A 23,582-nucleotide genomic window follows, 5' to 3' on the forward strand; every position below is an offset into this window, starting at 1 on the left:
AATATTGGGTGGGGCCTTGGGGACAAAATGGTTCTAACATTGGGTGGGGCCTTGGGGTCAAAATGGTTCTAACATTGGGTGGGACCTTGGGGTCAAAATGGTTCTAACATACGGTGGGGCCATGGAGTCAAAATAGTTCTAATATTGAGTGGGACCTTGGGGTCAAAATTGTTCTAATATTGGGTGGGGCCTTGAGGTCAAAATGGTTCTAACATTGGGTGGGGGCTTGGGGTCAGAATGGTTCTAACATTGGGTGGGGGCTTGGGGTCAAAATGGTTCTAACATTGGGTGGGGGCTTAGAGTAAAAAATTACAATGATGCATATTATGCTTAAAGATTATGCTAAGTTTTATTTTTGTTTTTTTTTAATATTTCCATAACTAACCAAGTTTTTCCTTAACAGTTAATACAGTTCACTTTATATAAGGAATATAATGAAAAATACTTCTTTCTATATATATGCTGCCACTAGGTGGAGCCATGGGACAAGAATTAGAATTGTTGCAATTTGGTTAAAGGTTTTTGGTTAAGTTGCCTTGTTTACTTTTGATAAATTAACCAATCCACTTCATGCTTGAAATAAAGCATCATCATCCCACTGAACATAAGGATTGCAGTACTTGAGCCCCCAAGTGACAATGGGTGTGACAATGGGTTCGTTGTGTAGGATAGCTTTTAGTTCAAGTTGATTTCATCTCTTATAGTTTAATAAACTTCTTTCAATAATATTAACTTCAGATTTGGAATATTATATGATCACAAACTCCATATTTTTCTTTACTACTGTTGTTGCCTGGGTTACATGCCTTGATGGCACCATGAAGTCAAGAATTTAGACAGTTAGGTTAATTTTTTGTGCTATTATATAACCCCTTACCCATATACCACTGTTGCTTCAAGATTATGTTTCTGAGTAGAGCAATGGGGGCAAAATTCAGGACATTTTTATATTCCTATTATGATTTGAAGTGAATGGCTTGCAGTTTGAGGTTATGAAGAAGTCTACAAATAAAGGTCAGAAGTCAAGGTCGTTGTGCTTGAAAAGAAGAAAAATGTTTTCTGCAGTTTTACATCACATATGTGGACCATTTGTTTTACTTGCACTTGGAAAAGAGAGAAATCCTGTTGATTTGCAGGTCATGGTCACTGTATATACCATATGTACTCACAGGTCCAACAGCAAACAACATAGATCCTGATCTGTTATTGCATAATGCACTTGCAGATCAGGGTCTGTGTTGTTTCTCCTACTCATTACTCCAAACAAACTGCAAAGACCACGATTTGCCAGCACTTTATGCAATGACAGAAATGGATCTTTGCAGTTTGCATTATGACCAGATTTTTATGTGAGCATATATGGTAATTTTTTATATTTTCTTTGTTTAAAATGCATTTCAGATTTTGATGGTCACTATAACATTCCTGCCTGTCAAGAAATGACTTCGAACACCAGTTCAGTCAAGGTATATATGAACAGTACTGACATTAGAGGCAATGCAACAGTCAGGGACACGGTTTGTCAAAGAGATGTCAGTCTGCTGTACCTTCTTCTTCTTCTTGGAACTTTATGGTTGGGAGTCACGATCTTCAATTTCACTAAGACGTATGTATTACTGTTTTAGGTCATTTTAGAGAGATAACAAAGTATGGGGGATATGGAATACATTTTTTTTATAATGCAGAAATCATTGTTTTAAAATGTTGATTGGTGAAACTTACAGCTACTCTGCAATACATAACTGAAAATTAATGACTAGCTTTCTTTGTTTATATCTGCACTTTTCAGCATATGTTTTGATTGTTAAGGTGCAAGTCCATGTGTCCATCCATCTGTCTGACCAGGAATCCAACCATCTGCCTGACCATGCATCCATCCATCTGTCTCACCATGCAGCCATCCATCTGTCTGAACATGCATCCATCCATCCATCTGTCTCACCATGCAGCTATCCATCTGTCTCACCATGCAGCTATCCATCTGTCTGACCATCCATCCATCCATCTGTCTGACATCAATTGAAAGAGCCTGATCATATTGCTCAGAGATGAGTCAGTTAAGGATTTTATCCTGAATGCAGCCACAATTGCAGGACAGGTTTAGGGTTACATGTCAGATTTGTATTTGTCTATCATTAGATACAGTCAACTCCGCTTATATGCATAGCCTCGGGACCGGACCCAAGCTATGCATATAAACGGAGTATGCATTTAAGCGGCATTCATGTATATTTACAATGTAAAACGGGACCATACTTTCACTATGCACTTAAGCGATCTATGCAGTTAAGCGATATACATTTAAGTGGAGCTAACTGTAACATGATGTCTATGCATCTGTCCAGCTGTCCATCTATCTGACTGTCCATTCGTCCATCTGTTTATTTTGTTCCATCAATTAACTGGAGTTCTACAGCATCTGCAGTTGCTAAACTTTGTAATATGCTTGCACCTGATCGAGGAAGAAACTTTTTGACTTTTGACACAGAAGGTCAAAGGTTAAGGTCACATGGACTGAAAGAAGGGAAAGTGTTTCCACACAATATTTTAACTAGTATACCAGATACCTTAACCAAGCATTGTAAAAGTGACTGCATTTGACATAAAATATGTTCATGGTTTGCATTTAAGAAAAGAAAAGCTTCTATTGATACGTTATGTCAAAGGTCAAGGTCACCAAGATTGGTAGGTGTATAATTTACCATTTACAGTCCTCTTGTTTGTAGGTAATATGGACTCTTCCCACTAGAGTTGCTCTTATTTGTAGGTAACATGGACTCTTCCCACTAGAGTTGCTCTTGCGGGGCCCCGAGTGGCCGAGTGGTCTAAAGCGCTCTTCGTTACGGATCACTGCCATCTCACCTCTGTCTGCGGCGGTTCGAGTCTAAGATTCAGCCAATGTGGGCATGTGAGAAAGCTTGCCAGTAGCTTCTCGTGGGTCGGTGGTTCTTTCCGGGGTTTTCCGGGTTCTTCGTCCACCATTAATACTGGCCGCCATGTATAGCCTATCGTGCTGAAAAATGGCGTTAAACCCCACAACAACAACAACAATGCTCTTGCTAATAATTTTACCTGAGGTTTAAATTTTTTAGAAGAATTTGATGTTCCACTGTCCTTCATTGTAATGCAGTGACATATATAACACGATACCACAAATAATTCCACAACCAAAATCATACAAATGTATAGTAATGAACAGTAATACGAGTTGAAAGAAAACAAGGTAACACTTAGTTGTGTATTTTTATTTCTCTTCCAAACACCATTATTTTAAACATTTGTTAGTTCCCATTATACCCCAATTAAGTATGTTTTGCTATTCTCAATATATCACAGTTCCATACATCTCGCAGTTATCAATATAACACAGTTCCATACATCTCACAGTTATCAATATATCACAGTTCCATACATCTCACAGTTATCAATATAACACAGTTCAGTATATAACACAGTAGGCAGTTAAAGACCCTGATTACTACATTATAACATTGAAAAGCTGTATATGTAGTCCTGACCTTTTTCTTGTGTTTGATTTACTTAGAAAAAAATTTCTTAACGCGCAATGAACACTGCATTGCAATAAAAGCTTGATCACTTCCTTGAATTCTCGTGATTGAATTGTCAAATGTAGCTCATTGTTGCCACTCTCTTCATCTTTGATATGGATTATAATGCAACGTGGAGTTTTCTTTGCTTTTATATATCTACTACGAGTCATTAATCTCAGATTGATTCTTTCACACAGGCCATACTTGAATGCTGGCAAACGGGAGATGTTGGCTGACTATGCCCTTCCAGTGTCTGTCATCATAATGTCTATAATTGGAGCTGTAGGCTTTAGAGATGTCAGTAGTAAGTCATTCCATCGAGAAAATGCAAGCACATATTTTTTCAAATGGTAATAAATTTATTTTGTCAAATGGTAGTAAAATTTATTTGGACTCGCAACCAACAAATAATTTTAACAATGATTTCTTTACTTTTAATTGGTAAGACATAGGTATTGCTATTCTGTCAGGAATGGCAACTGATTAGTCAAAAATCATAGAAGTCCTGTCATGTCAAAGTTATGATTGTCAAATACATTTTACAACAGTTGCTATACTTAACTGATTTGTCAAGAATCATAGAGTTATGTCATGTCAAAGTTTTGATAGTCAAATACCTTTTACATCAGTTGCTATACTTAGCTGATATTTTGTTGTAATATTACTATTTGATATACAAACATTGGCCTACATATTAAGTAAGCTGCCATCATTACATTGTTGTATTCTTTGGAGTGGTCTAGTAGTTTAGTACATATGTAGTATCATAATTGAACATAAATATCCTTAATTACTATATTTACTGTATATATTGGGACACCGTATTTTCTGGGACACAGTGTTTTCAGAAACTATATATCATAATTAATTTTACCTGATACCTAGAGCACCTAGATTAAAGTATTGTAATTATGAATGAGTCGTAAGGCCAGTAAACATAGTGCAATGACCAAGATGTGCACATTAACCTTAAGCACCTGTGTAAAGATACGTTGAGAGAGAGAGAGAGAATGTATGAATATATGGAGATTTACAGATGAAAGCTACTGAGCTACCACTAGTTAGTGACAGTACAATGATAGATAAGCTTGCTAATTCCAAAACCGAAAATCTTTTATTTACACAGCAATGATATCCAACATAATCCAAGTACTGCTGAACAAACTTGAATGCTGCTACTATATTTAACTAAAATCCTTCAAGCTGTCCACATTTTTAATTGCCCACTCAACCTCTTCAGGCTCAAACCCATCAAACTCATCCTCTTTACTATCGCTGCCATTTTCATCACATTCAGTATTTTTTGTGATATTGTCCTCACATCCATTCAAGTTATTGTTAATACCACACACATTAAATGATTTTTGTATCAGATCTGGCTTGTCCTGAAGTAATTGCATTCACAATCCAGATCACAACTGTTTGTTTTTCTGCCTTCTTAATACAAGACATGTTGTCATTTTCCTTGGAAAGGCCCTCTGCTGCCTTACAAATAAGATTTGCCCAGCTTACCAGTTTATTAACGCTGATGTCTAGTGGCTGCATCATGGTGGTGCATCCATACAGAATAACTACAGGCACCATGTTACCCCGTCTCAAAACCTTTATGACAGCATCTGTAATATGCACCCGGAATGAATTCATCACTAAAAGAGATCATTCTTTTCCTGTATACATGAGATATATCTCTTAATCCACTGTAGCATCACCTCCTTACCAAACCAACTGTTCCAGTGGCCTAGTGGTTGGAGCATCCGCCTTGGATGCAGGAGGTCATGGGTTCGATCCCCGGCCGAGTCATATGAAAGCCTTACAAAAATGGTACTAACAGTTGCCTCGCTTGGCGCTCAGCATTAAGAGGTTAGTGTTAGGACTGTTCGGCCTGGTGTCAGGATAATGTGACTGGGTGAGACATCATGCTACATGTCTGCAGCATGATGCCCCAGTGCTAGACATCACTATAATACTGTCACACTGCAGACATCATAGCAGTATGACTGAAAAATTGTTAAAGCTACGTTAAAAATCCAAATCACACACATATACACACCCAAACCAACCCTTTTCCTGCACACCTACAATCCATCCTTTTGTTGCCTGAATATCTTTTAGCTCCCTCATGCCACAAAAAATTATCATTGGAGACATCTTCTGCTGCGGAAACTGCAAGGACTAAAGTTAGATGCTTTTTATCCGCACCAGTTGTACAGATTTGCACATTTTTAACCCCACTTCTTATTTCAGTTCATCCAGGAATGAGTTCAAACTACATTGGAGTTTCATCCATGTTAATTATCATATTGTCATCAAAATTGACTTTTTTCTCTTCTTGCTTTTACGAATTCGTGCAATAATTTTGTTTTCTCCACCAAATCTTCTGGGAGACACTGGGCTATTGTTGTCCATGAATGAAACACAAGGTTGTATTGCTTTAAAAAACCTGTTGCCCAGTTCCTTTGGCTTGAAACTCAATTTCTGGACATTCACTTGAGACTACTTTTTTTGGCATAAGCACATATAGTGTCAACACTGACTGGGATCTGCAGATTGCAGATCCCACTTTGCACTTTTTCCATCTAACGCATTACCATGTGATACTGGTCTCCCACTCTTTGCTAAATGCCCCCATTCATTCAGATGCTGAGAAAAATCTATTTTTGACCAATTTGCAATGGTTGATTTTGGAATTTTTTAAATGTCGTGCTGTCACTCTAATTCCATGTAATATTTGATAAATTTGCAACTTCCTCCTTCTGCTTTAATGTGAAACACTTGTAATGCCCTTGCCTGACATGATCATTTTCACAGGTATCATCTCTCTCCTGTCTGGAGTTTCCAGTCTCTCCTGTCTGGAGTTTCCAGTCTCTCCTGTCTGGGGTTTCCAGTCTCTCCAGTCTGGGGTTTCCAGTCTCTCCTGTCTGTGGTTTCCAGTTTCACTTGTAATGCCCTTGCCTGACATAATCATTTTCACAGGCATCATCTCTCTCCTGTCTGGAGTTTCCAGTCTCTCCTGTCTGGGGTTTCCATTCTCTCCTGTCTGGGGTTTCCACTTTCATGCTTTTTGGCAGCTGATTCATTTTGCTTTCACACTCCCCCTCTCTAGCATGCTTTCTTGGTCGACCTATGGGCCTCGTAGGTGAATCTTTAAGCAACACATTTTCTTTCCATGCAAAAGACAAGGCCTCTTCACTACTTGAGTATCACATTACAAACTTGTCCATAACAGCTGAGATCTATAATGTGGATTGTATAATTTGTATTCCTCTATGTACATGATAATAATGAATGCGAGGAGTCATACTTTTGTAAATGTGTGAGAATATTTCCTTTCAAACTGTGCCATTGTTTCTGTTTATTTTAAAAATTCCAGTGAATACTGGTAGAAAGAACCCAAAGTTGGCTTCCCTATGTCGCCCAACTTTGTATATATATATATATATATATATATATATATATATATATATATATATATATATATATATTTTACAAAGAAAAACTCAATGCTAAAAGGAATCCAAAGTCTGCTTCTAGTGTTGGCTTGCTTTGTAATAAAATAACCTTTGGACACCTCTCCTTCGATAACTTGCGCACAACAGGGTCCACAAACATAGACTGCACTATAAGCAAGGGTGTAGGTTACCAAGGGACCTCCAAAAATTGAAAAAATCTGCTTAAACCTTGAGAAAACCACAGAGGGAGGTGTTAGAGCACTGGGCTGCTTAATGACTGAATCTTCATTTTGCAACCACATACATAATAATTGTTAATAACTCACTTTTTCTCTTGAAGTTGTTCCTTGCTCTGTATAAATAACATTTATTTTCAAAATGTCCAAAATGTGAAAGAGCATTCTTGTTGGTTTCAACAACTGTCACGTGATCGTGAAAACATCTGTGCATTACGACACTGCTTTTTGTTTTGTTGATTAGTCTGCTTATTGTAGTGTTTTTAATACATTGTGCCAAGTCAGGAGTCAAAGTAGAGTCAGGGTATTAGACTAACTGTTGATACACCACCAAACAAGATTGGTTTTGTTTTAAAAAAAGTAGCATTTATTTCGTGAGACAATCATCTACGCAGAACTTCAGCTTTTGTATTGTTCGGTTGGTACAATATTGAGTCGTAATTTCATTGGAAGTAATAGTGAAACTTCTTATCATCCTTGAGGATATCTCTATGTCCCAGTTCAGGAATTCTCTAAAACTTGCTTGCCCACAATGAAATATTTTAAGAAATATTCATTTTGTTTGCTTTGTAATAAAATAACCTTTGTACACCTCTCCCTCGATAACTTGCGCATTCAACACATCCTTCCTAAACTGAATGAGATAAAGTTAATATTACAGCAAACTAGATCAGTCAGCATTCTAGGTCTATGTGAAACCTTTCTTTCTGATGATACTGACGATTTGGCTCTCCAAATACAGGGGTTCAACTTTGAAAGAAAAGATAGGGAATCCATGGGGGGTGGGGGTATTCTTCTCTATGTAGACAGTTCCATTAGTTATAACAGACGTGTTGATCTAGAGACTATTGGGGTAGAGAGTATCTGGATCGAAGTAACACTTGCCCAATCAAAGCCAATACTCTTATGTTCGGTTTACAGGCCACCTAGTTCCACGGCTGATTGGATTGATAGATTTGAGGTTCAAATTCAAAAAGTATTACTAAAGGAAGATTTAGAAATTATCATATTAGGTGATTTTAACATTGACTACTTGAAAACTCCACCATTAACATGGATAAGTAGCTTTGAAACTTACAACTTTACTCAATTAATTAACACCCCAACTAGAGTAACGGATAAAAGTGCTACTATCATTGATCATGTCTATACTAATAAACCTGAAAACGTAAGTGAAATTAAGGTACCAGTGTATGCACTGAGTGACCACTACCCAGTCTGTATAACTAGACATGTTCCGAAATCATCTAAAAATGGCCAACACATTGAAATACAATACAGGGACTTCAAACAGTTTGATGAGGAAAAGTTCTTAAATGATTTAGTTTGCAAACCCTTCCAATCAGTCTGCACTATAGCTGATGTCAACACTGCCTTGGACAAATGGTATCAGATGTTCAATGCAGCCTTAGACAAGCATGCCCCAATTAAAACAAAAAGGGTTCAACACCAAATTACACCCAAGTGGATTACCCCTGGGATCAATGAGGCTAGGCACCTAAGAGATAATTTCCACAAGAAAAAAGACATGAAAAGCTATAGAAAGTGGAAAAATAAAACTAAGTACCTGATAGATAAGGCAAAAGAGAACTACTATAAACAGGCTATTAATGAAAGTAAGAGTACCAAAACATTGTGGAAGCATCTAAAAGAGCTGAACCCACGCAAGAACAGTTGTCTTCCCCCTAGACTTAAGCAAAATAATGATATAGCAACATCTGTACAAGACATTGTGGAAATGTTCAACAATTTCTTCATAAGCATCACCAGTAAGAGTATTCAGAACCAGTCTAACATCCCAATTGAACTTTATGCTCTTCTATTATTTATAAGAGCTAAAATTCCTGATGATAATTATTTTTCAATAGCTAATGTTAGTGAAGCTGATGTTTTTGATATGCCAATTAAGGTGACTATTAATAAATCCTCTGGAATGGATGGTATTGGTCCATGAATTCTTAAAATTGCTGCACCAGTAATAACAAAGTCACTAACGCATATCATTAATTTAAGTATGAGTGGTAATTTTCCAGAAACATTGAAATTTGCAAAGGTTAACACCTATCTTTAAGAAAGGAGAAAAGGAGGATCCAGGAAATTACAGACCAATATCAATTCTACCTGTATTGTCAAAACTATTTGAAAAGCATGTAGCCATTCAGGTCTACAAATTTTTTGAAACATACTCTCTATTTCATAAAGCTCAATCAGGATTTAGAAAGTACCACTCGTGCCAAACAGAACTTACCAAATTAATTGATCTTTGGCTGAAGGAAATGGATAATGGACATATGACTGGGATTGTTTTCCTTGACTTCAAGAAAGCCTTTGATCTTGTTGATCATGAAATTCTGTTGCAAAAGTTGAACTGTTACAGGTTCAACAATCCTTCTTTAAACTGGTTTAGATCATACCTAGACCAAAGGTCTCAACAAGTAAGCATTGGCAATATTAGCTCTCAAACTCGCACTATTCATTCAGGAGTCCCTCAAGGCTCAGTTTTGGGCCCTCTCCTCTTCCTTATCTATATCAATGATCTACCATTAAATAATGAATCCACAAACACAGATTTGTTTGCAGATGATGCAACCTTGTATATATCTAGTTCTGATACTGAAGTTATCCAAATGAAATTAAACTCGGACCTTATCAGAGTCCAAAACTGGGCACAACAAAATAGGATGGTAATTAATGAAGGTAAAACAAAATGTATGATTTTGGGGACATCACAAAAGCTACACAAGTCAGGGAACCCAAAACTGTCTCTTGCAATAAATAATCATCCATTAGAAAATGTCAAACATGAAAGGCTTGTAGGTGTGTCTGTAGATAATAATTTATTATGGAATGACCATATTGATAAGCTTTGTAAAACACTGTCATCCAAAATTGCCCTTCTCAGCAGAATCTAGAAATATTTACCTATGGAAACTCGCAATCTATACTACAAGTCATATATTCTTCCAAAAATGGATTATTGTTCTAATGTATGGGGAAACTGTGCCAAATCTGAGCTTGACAGGATTTATAAACTTCAGAAACGAGCAGCACATGTAATTTTAGATGCATCTGTTGATCATCCCTCAAAAGCATTATTTACAGAACTCAAATGGTTCACAATATATGACAGGATAGATTTTCACAAGGCAGTTCTTTTATATAAATGTCTACATGGAACTGCACCAGAGTATCTTCAAGACTTATTCAGGCCTTTTTCAACACAATACCAGTTGAGATCAATATCACATGGAAACCTTCTAATACCAAAACCAAGAACTGAGCAATTTAAAAAGAGTTTTCAATACTCTGGTACAGTTCTGTGGAATAAGCTTCCACTACATGTAAAATCTGCTGAAAATATTAGAGTATTTAAGAAAAGATATCATGAGCATGTATGTGTTTCTAACAGATAATGGAATTTAGTATTTTAATACTAAACATGTTAAAATAAACAGTAATTATTGCCATCTTCATATAATGTGCATTGTTATACTCTCGTTAAGAGGGCCTCTCGGGAGAATAGTCCTTGACTAATGAGTCACCCTCTATAAATAAAGCATTATTATTATTATTATTCTTGTTTGGTTGCCTTGCTATCTTTGATCGCAGTTATGAAAAGTCAGTTAATATAAGGTAGCTTAATTATGTTACATACACAATAACATTTATAACAGTGTTCAATTGATCAATTGAAACGAGTTTACCTGACATATAACCAGGGCCACTAGATTTTAAGTATGTAGGATTTGCATGCCTTTTAACTTTTCTTTTTTTCCACCTCCTTTATTTGATTGAAAAGACGTAATTAACTTGCTAATACAAAGGAGGCCAGCTTTTAATTCAGTGCAACACTACAACAAATACTTCTGCTAGTCAGTTATCAAAATACAGTTGGCACTTAATTAGGTTCTCAGAGAAACACTTGTGGAAATAGCTGTTACGATAGATTGACACATTTTGCATTTAATTTATGATGATTACACTTGAGAGGAACTAAAAGATAGAATTAAAACACACATTTCTTGTAATAAAAATTATTTAATTGGCATTTAAATATCAAGGTACTGCCAACACTAGGTGTAAGTCTCATTTTTATTGATCGAAATTTCCTTGAATATCATTAGTTACAGAGTACTGAAAATGTTGTTTGGAAAAAAAATATAACCAATTATGTGACTTCTTACTAAAAGTTGATAATTTCAAAAAATTTATTAAAATTTCCAAGTCCTATCTACCGTTTTTGTCCATAATATGAGTGATATTCAGTTACCAATTGTGATTGCGATTTTCTTCAAGTTCAAGAAATTTGGATCAAGTTTTGGGGTATTTTTGGATTTTAAAAAAAGGGATACATGCCTGACCCCGTATTATAAGCAGGTTCACGAGCTATCAGGGCACAAGTTATCGTGGGAGTGGTGTATTTGTTATTCTACCAGTAAGTTCCAATATTGAGTTTATTGCTCGTTACAAGGTGTGTTTACTCTACACCTGGACATTTTTTTATTTGCCATCTGTAATCGTAATTGATACAAATGGGCATTGAAGTCTGCAATGTAAATTTTATACACAGAATTAACTTGCTTTCATAATACATTTTGTAATCCATGTGTAACAAGATAACCGGGTGGGATTTCGGATTTATAACAGAACACTTTTGATGGTGATACGAATACAATGTTTAATGAGGAATGACTTGAATGAGAAAATAATTGTGATTAATGTGTGCGTATATAATATCCAAATATTGGATCAGTTAACATAATCCACACAAACTAGATAATGAAAATACAAATAAATGACCTTACATGGTACAAGGACAAAGGGTGATTGATTCACAGTGATTTCATAACGAAGAATGATCATTTTACTCAAATAGTAAAAACTATCATTTTACTCATATAGTAAAAATGTATTCACTCAAATAGTGAAAATGATGAAAACAAAGGGACATATATAAAAAATATCTTTACAGTCCCAAAAACACACTAGGTAATACAAACCCCAAAGATTAGCCCGTGGCTAAAAAATTACGTATATGGAGTTACACACTCCGTTACCAGCCCACTTGACTACCAGTCACACTGATCAATCAAGCAGTCAGCGCCCACCAATCTCGGTCAGCAATGCCTGATCACCTGCTACTTGACCAGCAACACTTTACTCAACTCTGCAGCTGCTATGGTTCAGCTTTAGAGCTGCTATGGTCGATTCCTATGGTTAGCTCTACAGCTTGTACGACGACGACTTTATTGACTCTGATCACTCTGGTTGGTCCGACCACTCTGATCACTCTGGTCAGCTGAAAATACATCTAACACCAAGTACTATGCATGACACGACATATACGATAAAACATAATGATGTTATATATGGTAGCAACACAGATTATATTATCCACACAATAATTACAAAACAATACACAGTTCAGAAGTGAACCTAACCATGCCCGACAAGAATCATACGGTACTAAATGTTACTTAAAAATGCAACTTTATATTGCTAATATAAATCTCTTGCTAAGTCACAAACAAGAATAGAAAATATTTGCTTGATACTACCTAAGCTGAAGCTACATGGAAAATATACAAAAATAAATGTGGTAGTACAATAGTTATAACTTACACACAAGAAATTAATAACTCGCATACATCTACAGCTGAAGATGTGTACATCCTTACAGAAGACTGCTCACTGACAAGACATTGCGTAATGTAAAGGAATGTTATGACACCAACTCACTGTCAATATGTTGTCTTTTAAATCTCCCACAGAATTTATAGACATCACGTCGATGTTTTATTTGCCTACATTGGATCTTCTGGATCTGTTGATGGTTCAGTTGGTCATATTCATGAAAATCACATGTTGGGAACATATTTTTTAATAGTAAAACCTGTCTTGAAAAACCAGGATAGACCACATTCTCAATGCACAAATTTATTGATTATATAGCATAATGACCTGTTATGAGAGACCACCTGTCTTGAGAGACCATAATTTTTGGTCAAAAGAGGCAGTCTTTCAAGACAGGTTTTATTGTACCATGTTGCAGATTTGGGGATTGGGCAGTGATACTATTTTGCAATTTTGTCAATAAATAAGGTTTTCAGCTTTAGCAAGTTTTATTTTGTTGACTGCAGATATCAGAAAGTTTTATTTTGTTGTAACAAGCAATAGTATAAGCAGATGCTAAATTAACTCATTTGGCCCCAATCTCATCTGTATGCGTGATCTGGTTTCTGCATTCAATGGCCGTTCCCGTCATGGTTTGTTTACTGCATTCATTGACCGATCCCATCTCCAGTCATGATGAATGTGTGTTGGATACAACATCTCTGTTTGGTTACAAATGGTTTTTTCCAAGAATCAGACCAATATTAAACCAATCAGAAATTATTTTACTTTCGTTTGTGCAAATTTGAATTGTTCAGAAGCCAAGGGTTACTAATTGAGAGCAGTTTCACTACACATGTTCTGTGCATGAAAAATCGTAAATGATGGTGGATGTAAGAGTGATTTTTGATGATGATGTGAGCGAAAATGAGGAGTTTCTCGGGTTTAATCTAAAAGATAGTGAGCAAGCAGAGGAAAGATATGTCCGGCAGTTGGACATTTTGCAAGATTTAGATTCAGACATAGAAGTTTCTGAGATTGAATTGTCAGAAGATGAGGATGCTGATATCAATGATGATAGGGCTGATGACATTTCTAAAAAATTTGCACATGATTTTGTAAATAGTGTATAAATACGTTGTGAAAGAATTGGACAAATAGGAAAAAAAATACATTACTGTGTAGAAAAATTCATTTGGAATAATTGGTGAAAAATTACGTGGATTTTTATTGGATATAAGAAGAGAAATTAAGGTAAGAGTGAATGCATGGGCATGATATTTAAAAAATTTTCCAAACAGGTAAAACATCTCTGGGGAACAAGCAGCTAGACACAGCTTAGTGCTGCTGGGGCATTGCAGCAGTGATACTAATAACCGGTCTGGGGCTGAATGAGTTAATCTCAACTGTACATGTACTATAGTAGTGAGGACAGGTTGTTGTGACCTTTTTGCCATTTGTTGTTAAATCAGAAGAAACTAGATCAGGTTAAAAGAAGCAGGTAGCAAAGAACTTATCTTTTGCCACCACATGTTTATTAAACAGTGTGGATTTGTGATGGCTTGACATCTTCGTAGTTTAGTTTAGACTCTTCTCAGCAATGTCTGCTGATCTCGGTTGATATTTTACTGTACTGTATGTCAATCTGTCTGTACATCCACAATTTTGCTGGGCTTTTTTAGTTCCATTTGCGACAAATGACATGCAGTTTATTATTGATGGGACATTGAATTTCTTGGATTTCCAACATTGATGGGACATTGAATTACTTGGATTTCCAACATTGATGGGACATTGAATTACTTAGATTTTTCAACATTGATGGGACATTGAGTTACTTGGATTTCCAACATTGATGGGACATTGAATTACTTGGATTTTTCAACATTGATGGGACATTGAGTTGCTTGGATTTCCAACATTGATGGGACATTGAATTACTTGGATTACCGTCATTGATGGGACATTGAATTACTTGGATTTCCAACATTGATGGGACATTGAATTACTTGGATTTCCAACATTCCACATCATCATTTAGAGGCATTATGGCCCTTGAATGCCCTTTCTCCTAACTTTAGACAACTCTGGTGACCTGGTGGTTAGAGCATCTGTGTCAGATGTGGGAGGTCGTGGGTTCAAACCGCAGCCGAGTCATACCAAAGACTTGTAACAAAATGGTACTAACAACTGCCTCGCTAGGCACTCAGCATTAAGAGATTAGTGTTAGGACTGGTCGGCCTGGTGTCAGGATAATGTGACTGGATAGTACATCATGATACATATCTGTGGCATGATGCCTCAGTGCTAGACATCACTATAAACTGCCATACTGCAGACATCGTAACAATGTGACTGAAAATCCTTAAAAGCTAAGTTAAAAATCCAAATCGCACTCACATTCCCCTAACTTTAATTTCCAAACACAGGTTATTAAGTAGGTCCTTCACAGATGACCCATTACTAATAGCTCTTTATATTTACAAAATTTGTGCACAAATATATAAATTGTTTTTTTATTAACCTAATTTTCAGTGCATAAAAGTTTTGAACCCAGAAGAAATGAGAAGATTTTCCAAACTGTTCCGTTTTGGGATTTATCCACAGGAGCTGTGTTTGGAGCCATGGGTTTGGGATTTTGCCTTTCTCTTCTTTTCTTCATGGATCAGAACATATCATCAGCCCTGGTCAATGCTCCACACAACAAGTTAGTACAGTTTATAATTTTTGTAACTGTTTTTTTGTTTTGCGTCAAGCTTTTGTCTTGTTTAATACAGGGCTGCATAATTTCCTAAATAATGTTTGCTCTTTTTCATTCTCACGTATTTGTAATGAATTCTGCATGAGCAAGGACTTCCTTGGAAACGTGATTTTCCTGGTTTGGATTTCACTGTCATATTTTTTTAATATTCTGCATGTTAGTTAGGTGAACTTAATGTACCTCAATACACAATAGTGGTATCCTTGAGGTATGGCAGCTTCAAGAGAGATACCTTGAATGGTATCAGAAATCCTTGGATGTGGACCTAGCTGAAATGTTGATTTCTGAAGCGTTTCAGAAATTAGGGACAATGGGACTTGGATGTTGTTATGTAGGAAGGAAATTAACTATACCAAGCACTGTTACAGCCATGGCACTCCCAAGACCATGTTCCTTCTCGGAAATATCAGGATATGATCAAAACCAGAATTTAGAATAGTACATATGTGGTATGTTTGCAGTCTGAGAGTATCGTATATTTCATATTTTTATAGTTTTAAATTGGGTTTTATTTAAGATTTTGGACTCTTGTAATTAAAGTTAATGTGAACTTTATGACAGACTTTAAGGGAATTTCTAGTAAGTGGTATCATATATTCCAAGAAAGAGAAAATTTCTGTTATTTTATCATTGTTTAACTCATTTGTTCTAATTTCTTGTTGAGGAGTTATGTTTACTAATCATAGGTTTGATTTAATTTTATTTGTTCCTTCATCCTCTTTGTTCCTGTTTCAAGACTGTCACTTTTTAAATAATATAATAAAAGATATCAAAAAATAAACTTGATGCTATATGGTCAATTATGTTTCAATTTCATATTTTCTTTTTAATTTACTCACTTATTCATTATCATTTCATAAGGAATCAGAACGACTGAATGAAAATGAGTGATTTTTTTTTCTCAGTATTTTATTTCTTACACTCTCAATATTATAAGCTCTGTTTCAGATAAACTCATAAATATTGGTAAGTGGTAACTGAGTCATACCAAAATTGGTCACTGATCTAAGTTTTTGTTTGAACGACTTATGTGTTTTTAGCTATTGTTTTGTTACACTCACGGTATCTTACCTTATTCCACCTATGCTACTGAAAATATGTGTGTAAATTCATCTTAACAAGAGTAACTCTGCCATACCAAGAGTAACTCTGCCATACCAAGAGTAACTCTGCCATGCCAAAAGTAACTCTGCCATACCAAGAGTAACTCTGCCATACCAAAAGTAGATCATTTTCACTTAATTCCAGTGCTTAATTGACTTTCGTATTTTCAGTTATTTCTGAATTATACCATCAATAAGATGGGCCCATTTTCAATTACACTCATGAGAACTGGTGTGGATGCATCTCACTGAGATGACTCTACCATACCTAAATTAAGTAACTGAATGAATTTTCATACTCTAATGAATGACAATTCATATCTTGGTTCCCCATTAACCAGTGTTAATGAATGTTGATGCATCTCCAAGATGTAATCACAGAAAATAAAGTAACTTGAATTACTTTGCAGTTTGCTAAACAATTACTTAGAATCGCTATTTACTAAAGTACCTAAAATCATCATTTACTAGGTAATTACCTAAAATCCTCATTTACTAGGTAATTTACGAAAATCACCATTCACTAGCTAATTACCTGAAATCACCATTTACTGATAAGTACCTAAAATCCTCATTTGCTAGATAATTACCTAAAATCCTCATGTACTAGGTAATTATCTAAATTCCTCATTTACTAGGTAATTACCTAAAATCACCATTTACTAAGTAAGTACCTAAAATCACCATTTACTAGGTAATTACCTAAAATTCTCATTTGCTAGGTAATTCCTTAAAATCACCATTTACTAGGTAATTATTTAAAATCCTCATTTACTAGGTAGTTACCTAAAATCCTCATTTACTAAGTAATAACTTTATATTGCCATTTACTGAGTGACTTTGATTTTAAACCATGCTGACTAAAACAACTTTCTCATGTATGATCATATTTCTAACTACATATTTGAAGATGAACTCTGCAAATGAATTGGGATGCATATATACTTGCATTATTCTGTAAGGTTGGATACACATGTACTTGCATTATTCTGTACATTTAATTTATATTGTGTGCTAAACTTTTGTCCATGATTGTAATTCATTAACACCATGTTTAAATAGCAAGAATTCAAGGTCTGTATTGTTTACAATGAGACTAGATTTTCCATTGGTAGGTCGTTCTTTTCTGTTATGTTATAAGTAACGTAGAACTGTGTATAAATAAGGATTTAATAAACAAATAATTCATTCCTGTTCCATATCAGTATGTGGGAATCAATGACCAGATTTTGCAGTTGTGTTGTTCACATAATTCAAGAGGAATTATTTATTTTAAATATTCATTGGAATTACTAAAGTGCTCATTGACATTTGAGTTATACACACTACTTTGGGGTTATTGTGAACTCATTCTGGACTGCATCATTGTGTTATTACATCAGGAAATTCAAGACTATTGGAATTCATTCAGTCTTTCAATGATTTTGGACTTGTGATAGGACAGTTAGGATTATTTGTGATATAACTCAAAATCATGTAAGTGTTATTTGAATTTTCACATTGTATTGTAGGGAAATAAATTGCTTGTTGGATTTATTTGAAATTGTTAGTTTCACTACTTTCTGTTACATATTTTAAGACCTAGAGTTATAATGCTATAATACCACTGCACACAGGTTCACCTTTTAAAATTGATTTTGAACAAATATCATGCACCTATTATTATTATTATTATTATTATTATTATTAATTATTATTAATAATAATTATAATAATAATGACCTTATTTAAAGAGGGTAACACAATTAGCTAAAAACTAATCTACCTTGAGGCCCTCATAGAAAGGAATTCATTTATTTAAGCTGCATCTCTGAAGCCACTGGATATATTGGGTTTGGAAGAAGGAAATAGAGTGGGCATTTCTAATCTCAGCTGGAATACTATTCCAGAGCAGAGTTCCAGAGTATTGGAAATTTTATTTAAATAACTCCTTATTTGGTTTGGGAATTTTATACTGTTTGGTTGACATGGATCGCAGGTGGGGAGTATTACCAGGTAGCCTATACTGGAATAGTGATTGTAAATATTCAGGAGCACTATTCTGAGATATCCTGTACATTAATTTGGCTTTTCTCAAACAGATTCGGTCTTTAATAGGTAATATTTTTAACCTACCAGCTAAACTTTCCTTGCTTTCTTTCTGGATTGATATTAGCCCAAATGCTCTTTTTTGAAGATGTGCCAGCTTTGCTATATTTTTATCATTTGAATTACCCCATACTGTACTACAGTAGTCCAAATAGGGTTGTATGTAACTGTTATAAAATAGTTTCCTGTGCCTTTCAGGGAGAAAATGTCTTATCCTACTGAGAAGCCATAAACTTGAATTGACTTTTTTACTGGTATGTTTGATATGTTCAGTCCATGATAGGTTATTATTATTACCATGATTATTTTATATGCATGATCTTAATTTGATCACGATATAAAAACAATACCTGGATTAGACAGTTGCTCAACTCACCACGATAAAATAGATAGTTGGCTAATTTGATGAACAGAAAATCAAAGAGGCCATGTATAGCTAAATATTGTGGCACATGAACCAAGAATTCACCTGCCTCGAGACAGATTTTGAACATTCAGTGATCCCTGACCCTAAAGAAAAGAGATGTAACTTTTATATCCTCTTGAAAACCAACACGTTTTCTTTAGAGATGGCTTAAATTCAGAGGCAAATGGATAAAGATATTTAACTCTACCTGTCACGCTGGCACAAGAAGTGAGTTCCATATTTGCTGCAATATCGCAATTACTTTTCCTATCATCCAGCTTAGATTTTGCTTCGATCCTCTCCAGTAAGGACAAAGCCACCTTGCTTTCCAAAGCCAGCATGTTGGCATCTTTGAATTTGACAGTGGAACTGGAGTACAGTAAGTACAGTCGATATATGAAATGTTTAATCATTGAATTTGACAGTGGAACTGGAGTACAGTCGATATATGAAATGTTTAATCATTGATTCACATGATATTCCTTTATCTAAACAATGACTTGCTCATCAAACTGATGAAGTGTTTAATTTGCATACTTGTAGCCTTTTCTGCTGTTCGGCTCCAGTGACCATTTAAGGCATGGTGAAACCATTGTTTGGTATGGAAACACCTTGCTACTGATTGTGGAGGGGAGGTGACTGTTAAATACAGTGCATTTGTATTGGAAATTTGTCTGGGAACATTAGAATGGCTATTGTAACTAGGTGACCACTGAACACAGGCGACCATTAGGACAGGTTTGACCGTACTTTACGATGGTTAAAAGAAGTATATTCTCATACTCACTGTGTGAATATGACAGACAGACAGACAGATCTGTAACAACATAATCCACGAGCAGATTAGGGTCTCGGCTGGTCACTCAAAGTAAAATTTGAATAGCATTAACCCTGAACTGCTGGCTTTTTATGTGTTTTTTGCAACCTTTAGTCAATATTGCTTACAGTTGTGTGATTGTTATACAATAACTAATTCAGTACACGGAATATATGAGAGATTGTATCTGCATAAATTATGTTTCAGAATAAAGAAAGGCACATCTTACCATTGGGATCTAATAATAATTGGGGTTATAAATGGAGTTCTCTCCCTTTTTGCCTTCCCATGGATCCATGCAGCATTGCCTCATTCACCTCTGCATGTCCGTGCTCTGGCTGATGTGGAGGAGAGGGTGGACCAAGGGCATATCTACCAAATGTAAGTTGATTTTATTTTATTCTTGTGTCCAGATAGGAATGGGTATAGCTTTTCTAAAAGCAGTCTTATCCCCATTTATTTTGAAAAAGCATTTGAGATGTTGTCTCCCTCCATCTGTCCATTTGTTTGTTACTACATATGATCACAAACTGCTGGCAAGAAATTCAGAAAAATAAAAATTTTGGTTGCCCATCTGGTAACCATCTGCAAGAGGTTGCCATCACTGGCTCCATGCATTCAGGTCCTGGAAAGTGGGTCAGAGGTCACACAAATTTCAGTTATGATATTTTCAAAAAGAAAATTTTCAAAACTACATCATTATATTTGTTGTCATAGCAGGAAGACATATCATATATGTAAAAGATTTTACATTGCTTTCCAGAGAGTTTCTCCCTGGGTAGTTAAATGCAGGTAAGGGTTGGAATAGGCAATATAACACAGGGGATTTACAATAGCAAGTCATTGAATTTGCTCTAGTTTATACTTGAATAGGCATCAATGTGATTAAGTGTTCACATTAAATCTTTTTCTCAGTCTTTTGGATATATTGCCATGAAATTGGATGGGTACTGTCGAAGTGTCACAGTGACCAACTTTTTCTTCTACAGTGGTTAAGATATAGCCTTTAGCCCTGTTTCTCTGACACTTGCTTATGCAGTCAGAAAACTTGGTATGAAAATGGGGAATTGAGCTTGTTCATCCTTCCATCTGTCCATCTATATAGTAGCTCTCTTCATTATCACTGGAGTTTATATTCAGCATGATGGTGATGAGATCTTGACTGAATTAGATTTCCAGCATTCTGGATGATCACTTAGCCTATGATTGTCACACCAACAACCTTTATTTTCAGACTGTAACTCCCACCACTTTTATTTCAATATTGTAACTCCAAACACTTTTGTTTCCAGACTAACTCCCACCGCTTTTATTTCCATACTGTAACTCCCACCACTTTTGTTTCCAGACTAACTCCCACCGCTTTTATTTCCATACTGTAACTCCCACCACTTTTGTTTCCAGACTAACTCCCACCACTTTTATTTCCATACTGTAACTCCCAACACTTTTGTTTCCAGACTAACTCCCACCACTTTTATTTCCATACTGTAACTCCCAACATTTTTGTTTCCAGACTAACTCCCACCACTTTTATTTCCATGCTGTAACTCCCACCACTATTATATTCATGCTGTAACTGGACCCAACACTTTTATTTCCATATTGTAACTTCCAACATCTTTATTTCCAGACTAATTCACACCACTTTTGTAGCCATACTGTAACTGGGCCCACTTTTGTTTCCAGACTAATTCACACCACTTTTGTAGCCATACTGTAACTGGACCCAACACTTACTTCCAGACTAATTCCCAACATCTTTACTTCCAGACTGTAACTCCCACCACTTTTATTTCTGGATTGTAACTCCCAAAAATAATTTTTGATTTTATTTAATTCAATTTGAAATTGTTATATTGTTTCATGTTGGTGAGACCTTGGTTGAGTTTGCTTGTAAGCTTTTGTGTCATCATTTAGCAGAGTTATAGCTCCTGATTTTCAAACCCATCCACTTTATTTTCCACACAATAAATACCATAATTATTATTGGATTTCAAACGTATTTAGTATTCAGCTTGATTTTCATGACAACTTGGCCAAGTCTAACTGCCACAATTTTTTCATTGGTTAGCAGATTTTTAACCCCACTTGTCAGACCCACCCCACTTTCATTTCAGAAATTCTAAATCTTATCCATGGATCTGACATTGTATTTAATCTTACCATAATAATAGGAACAATTTGTTTCAGATAATAAGACCAGACTAAATTTCAACTATTTAACTGAATTTAATTACCTGACTACCTTTATGTAAAAATGTAACAATTTTAATTACCTGACTACCTTGACCACTCTGGTGGCCTAGTGGTTAGAGCATCTGTCTCAGATGCGGGAGGTCGTGGGTTCAATACCCAGCCAAGTCATTACCAAAGACTTATAATAAAATTGGTATTGACAGCTGCCTCACTTGGTGCTCAGCATTAAAAGGTTAGTGTTAGTACTGGTCGGCCTGGTTTCAGGATAATGTGACTGGGCAGAACATCATGCTATATGTCTGTGGCATGATGTCGCAGTGCTAGACATTACTATAAGCTGTCACACTGCAGACATCATAGCAATATGATTGATAAATTGTTAAAGCTACATTAAAATTCCAAATCACACACACACCTGACTACCTTTATATAAAAATGTAACTTAATTGAATTACTTGACTTCCTTTATGTAGAAATGCAACTGAATTTAATTACCTACCTTTATGTAATAATGTAACTGAATTTAATTACCTACCTTTATGTAATAATGTAACTGAATTTAATTTCCTACCTTTATGTAATAATATAACTTAATTTAATTTCCTACCTTTATGTAAAAATGTAACTGAATTTAATTACCTACGTTTGTGTAAAAATGTAACTGAATTTAATTACCTATGTTTATGTAAAAATGTAACTGAATTAATTTATCCACCTTTATGTAAAAAATGTAACTGAATTTAATTACCTGACTACCTTTATGTAAAAATGTAACTGAATTTAATTACCTATGTTTATGTAAAAATGTAACTGAATTAATTTATCCACCTTTATGTAAAAAATGTAACTGAATTTAATTACCTGACTACCTTTTTGTAATAATGTAACTTAATTTAATTTCCTACCTTTATGTAAAAATGTAACTGAATTTAATTACCTACCTTTACATAAAAATATAACTGAATTTAATTATCCACCTTTATGTAAAAAATGTAACTGAATTTAATTACCTGACTACCTTTATGTAAAAATGTAACTGAATTTAATTATCCACCTTTATGTAAAAATGTAACTGAATTTAACTACCTACCTTTACGTAAAAATATAACAGAATTTAATTATCTGACTGTGTGTTGGCATCCGTTAGTCTCGAGAGACGATGGAACTGCGCCCATGAGAGATGTCCCAGTTGGTGGTTGTGCAGCGTCTGCTGTGGCTAAGTAGTCCAATGCAGAAGTGGCAGTCCCTGCTGCACTTTCTGCACTTGAAGGTTGTGTCAGGTGTTGGTTGAAGCTGCTTTTTCTTCCTCTGCGATTGTCTTTCATCAGCTAGCAAGCATTGCTTGTCCTCTCCGGCTTT

General features: G+C 35.4%; 1 protein-coding gene across 1 annotated transcript in view; it reads left to right on the forward strand.

The window, feature by feature from the left end:
- Positions 1–23,582, forward strand: part of LOC149774364 (solute carrier family 4 member 11-like) — a 111,288-nt gene that overhangs the window by 66,929 nt on the left and 20,777 nt on the right. Inside the window, exons 13-16 of the mRNA XM_089945373.1 lie at positions 1,402–1,606; positions 3,749–3,855; positions 15,385–15,556; positions 20,232–20,405. Of these exons, the coding sequence (XP_089801499.1) occupies positions 1,402–1,606; positions 3,749–3,855; positions 15,385–15,556; positions 20,232–20,405 (658 nt within the window). The remainder of the gene's footprint in view (positions 1–1,401; positions 1,607–3,748; positions 3,856–15,384; positions 15,557–20,231; positions 20,406–23,582) is intronic.

This window comes from Sinohyriopsis cumingii, unplaced genomic scaffold, assembly GCF_028554795.1.
Source record: "Sinohyriopsis cumingii isolate HCF-2022 unplaced genomic scaffold, ASM2855479v2 utg000309l, whole genome shotgun sequence".
NCBI classification, from domain to species: Eukaryota; Metazoa; Mollusca; class Bivalvia; order Unionida; family Unionidae; genus Sinohyriopsis; species Sinohyriopsis cumingii.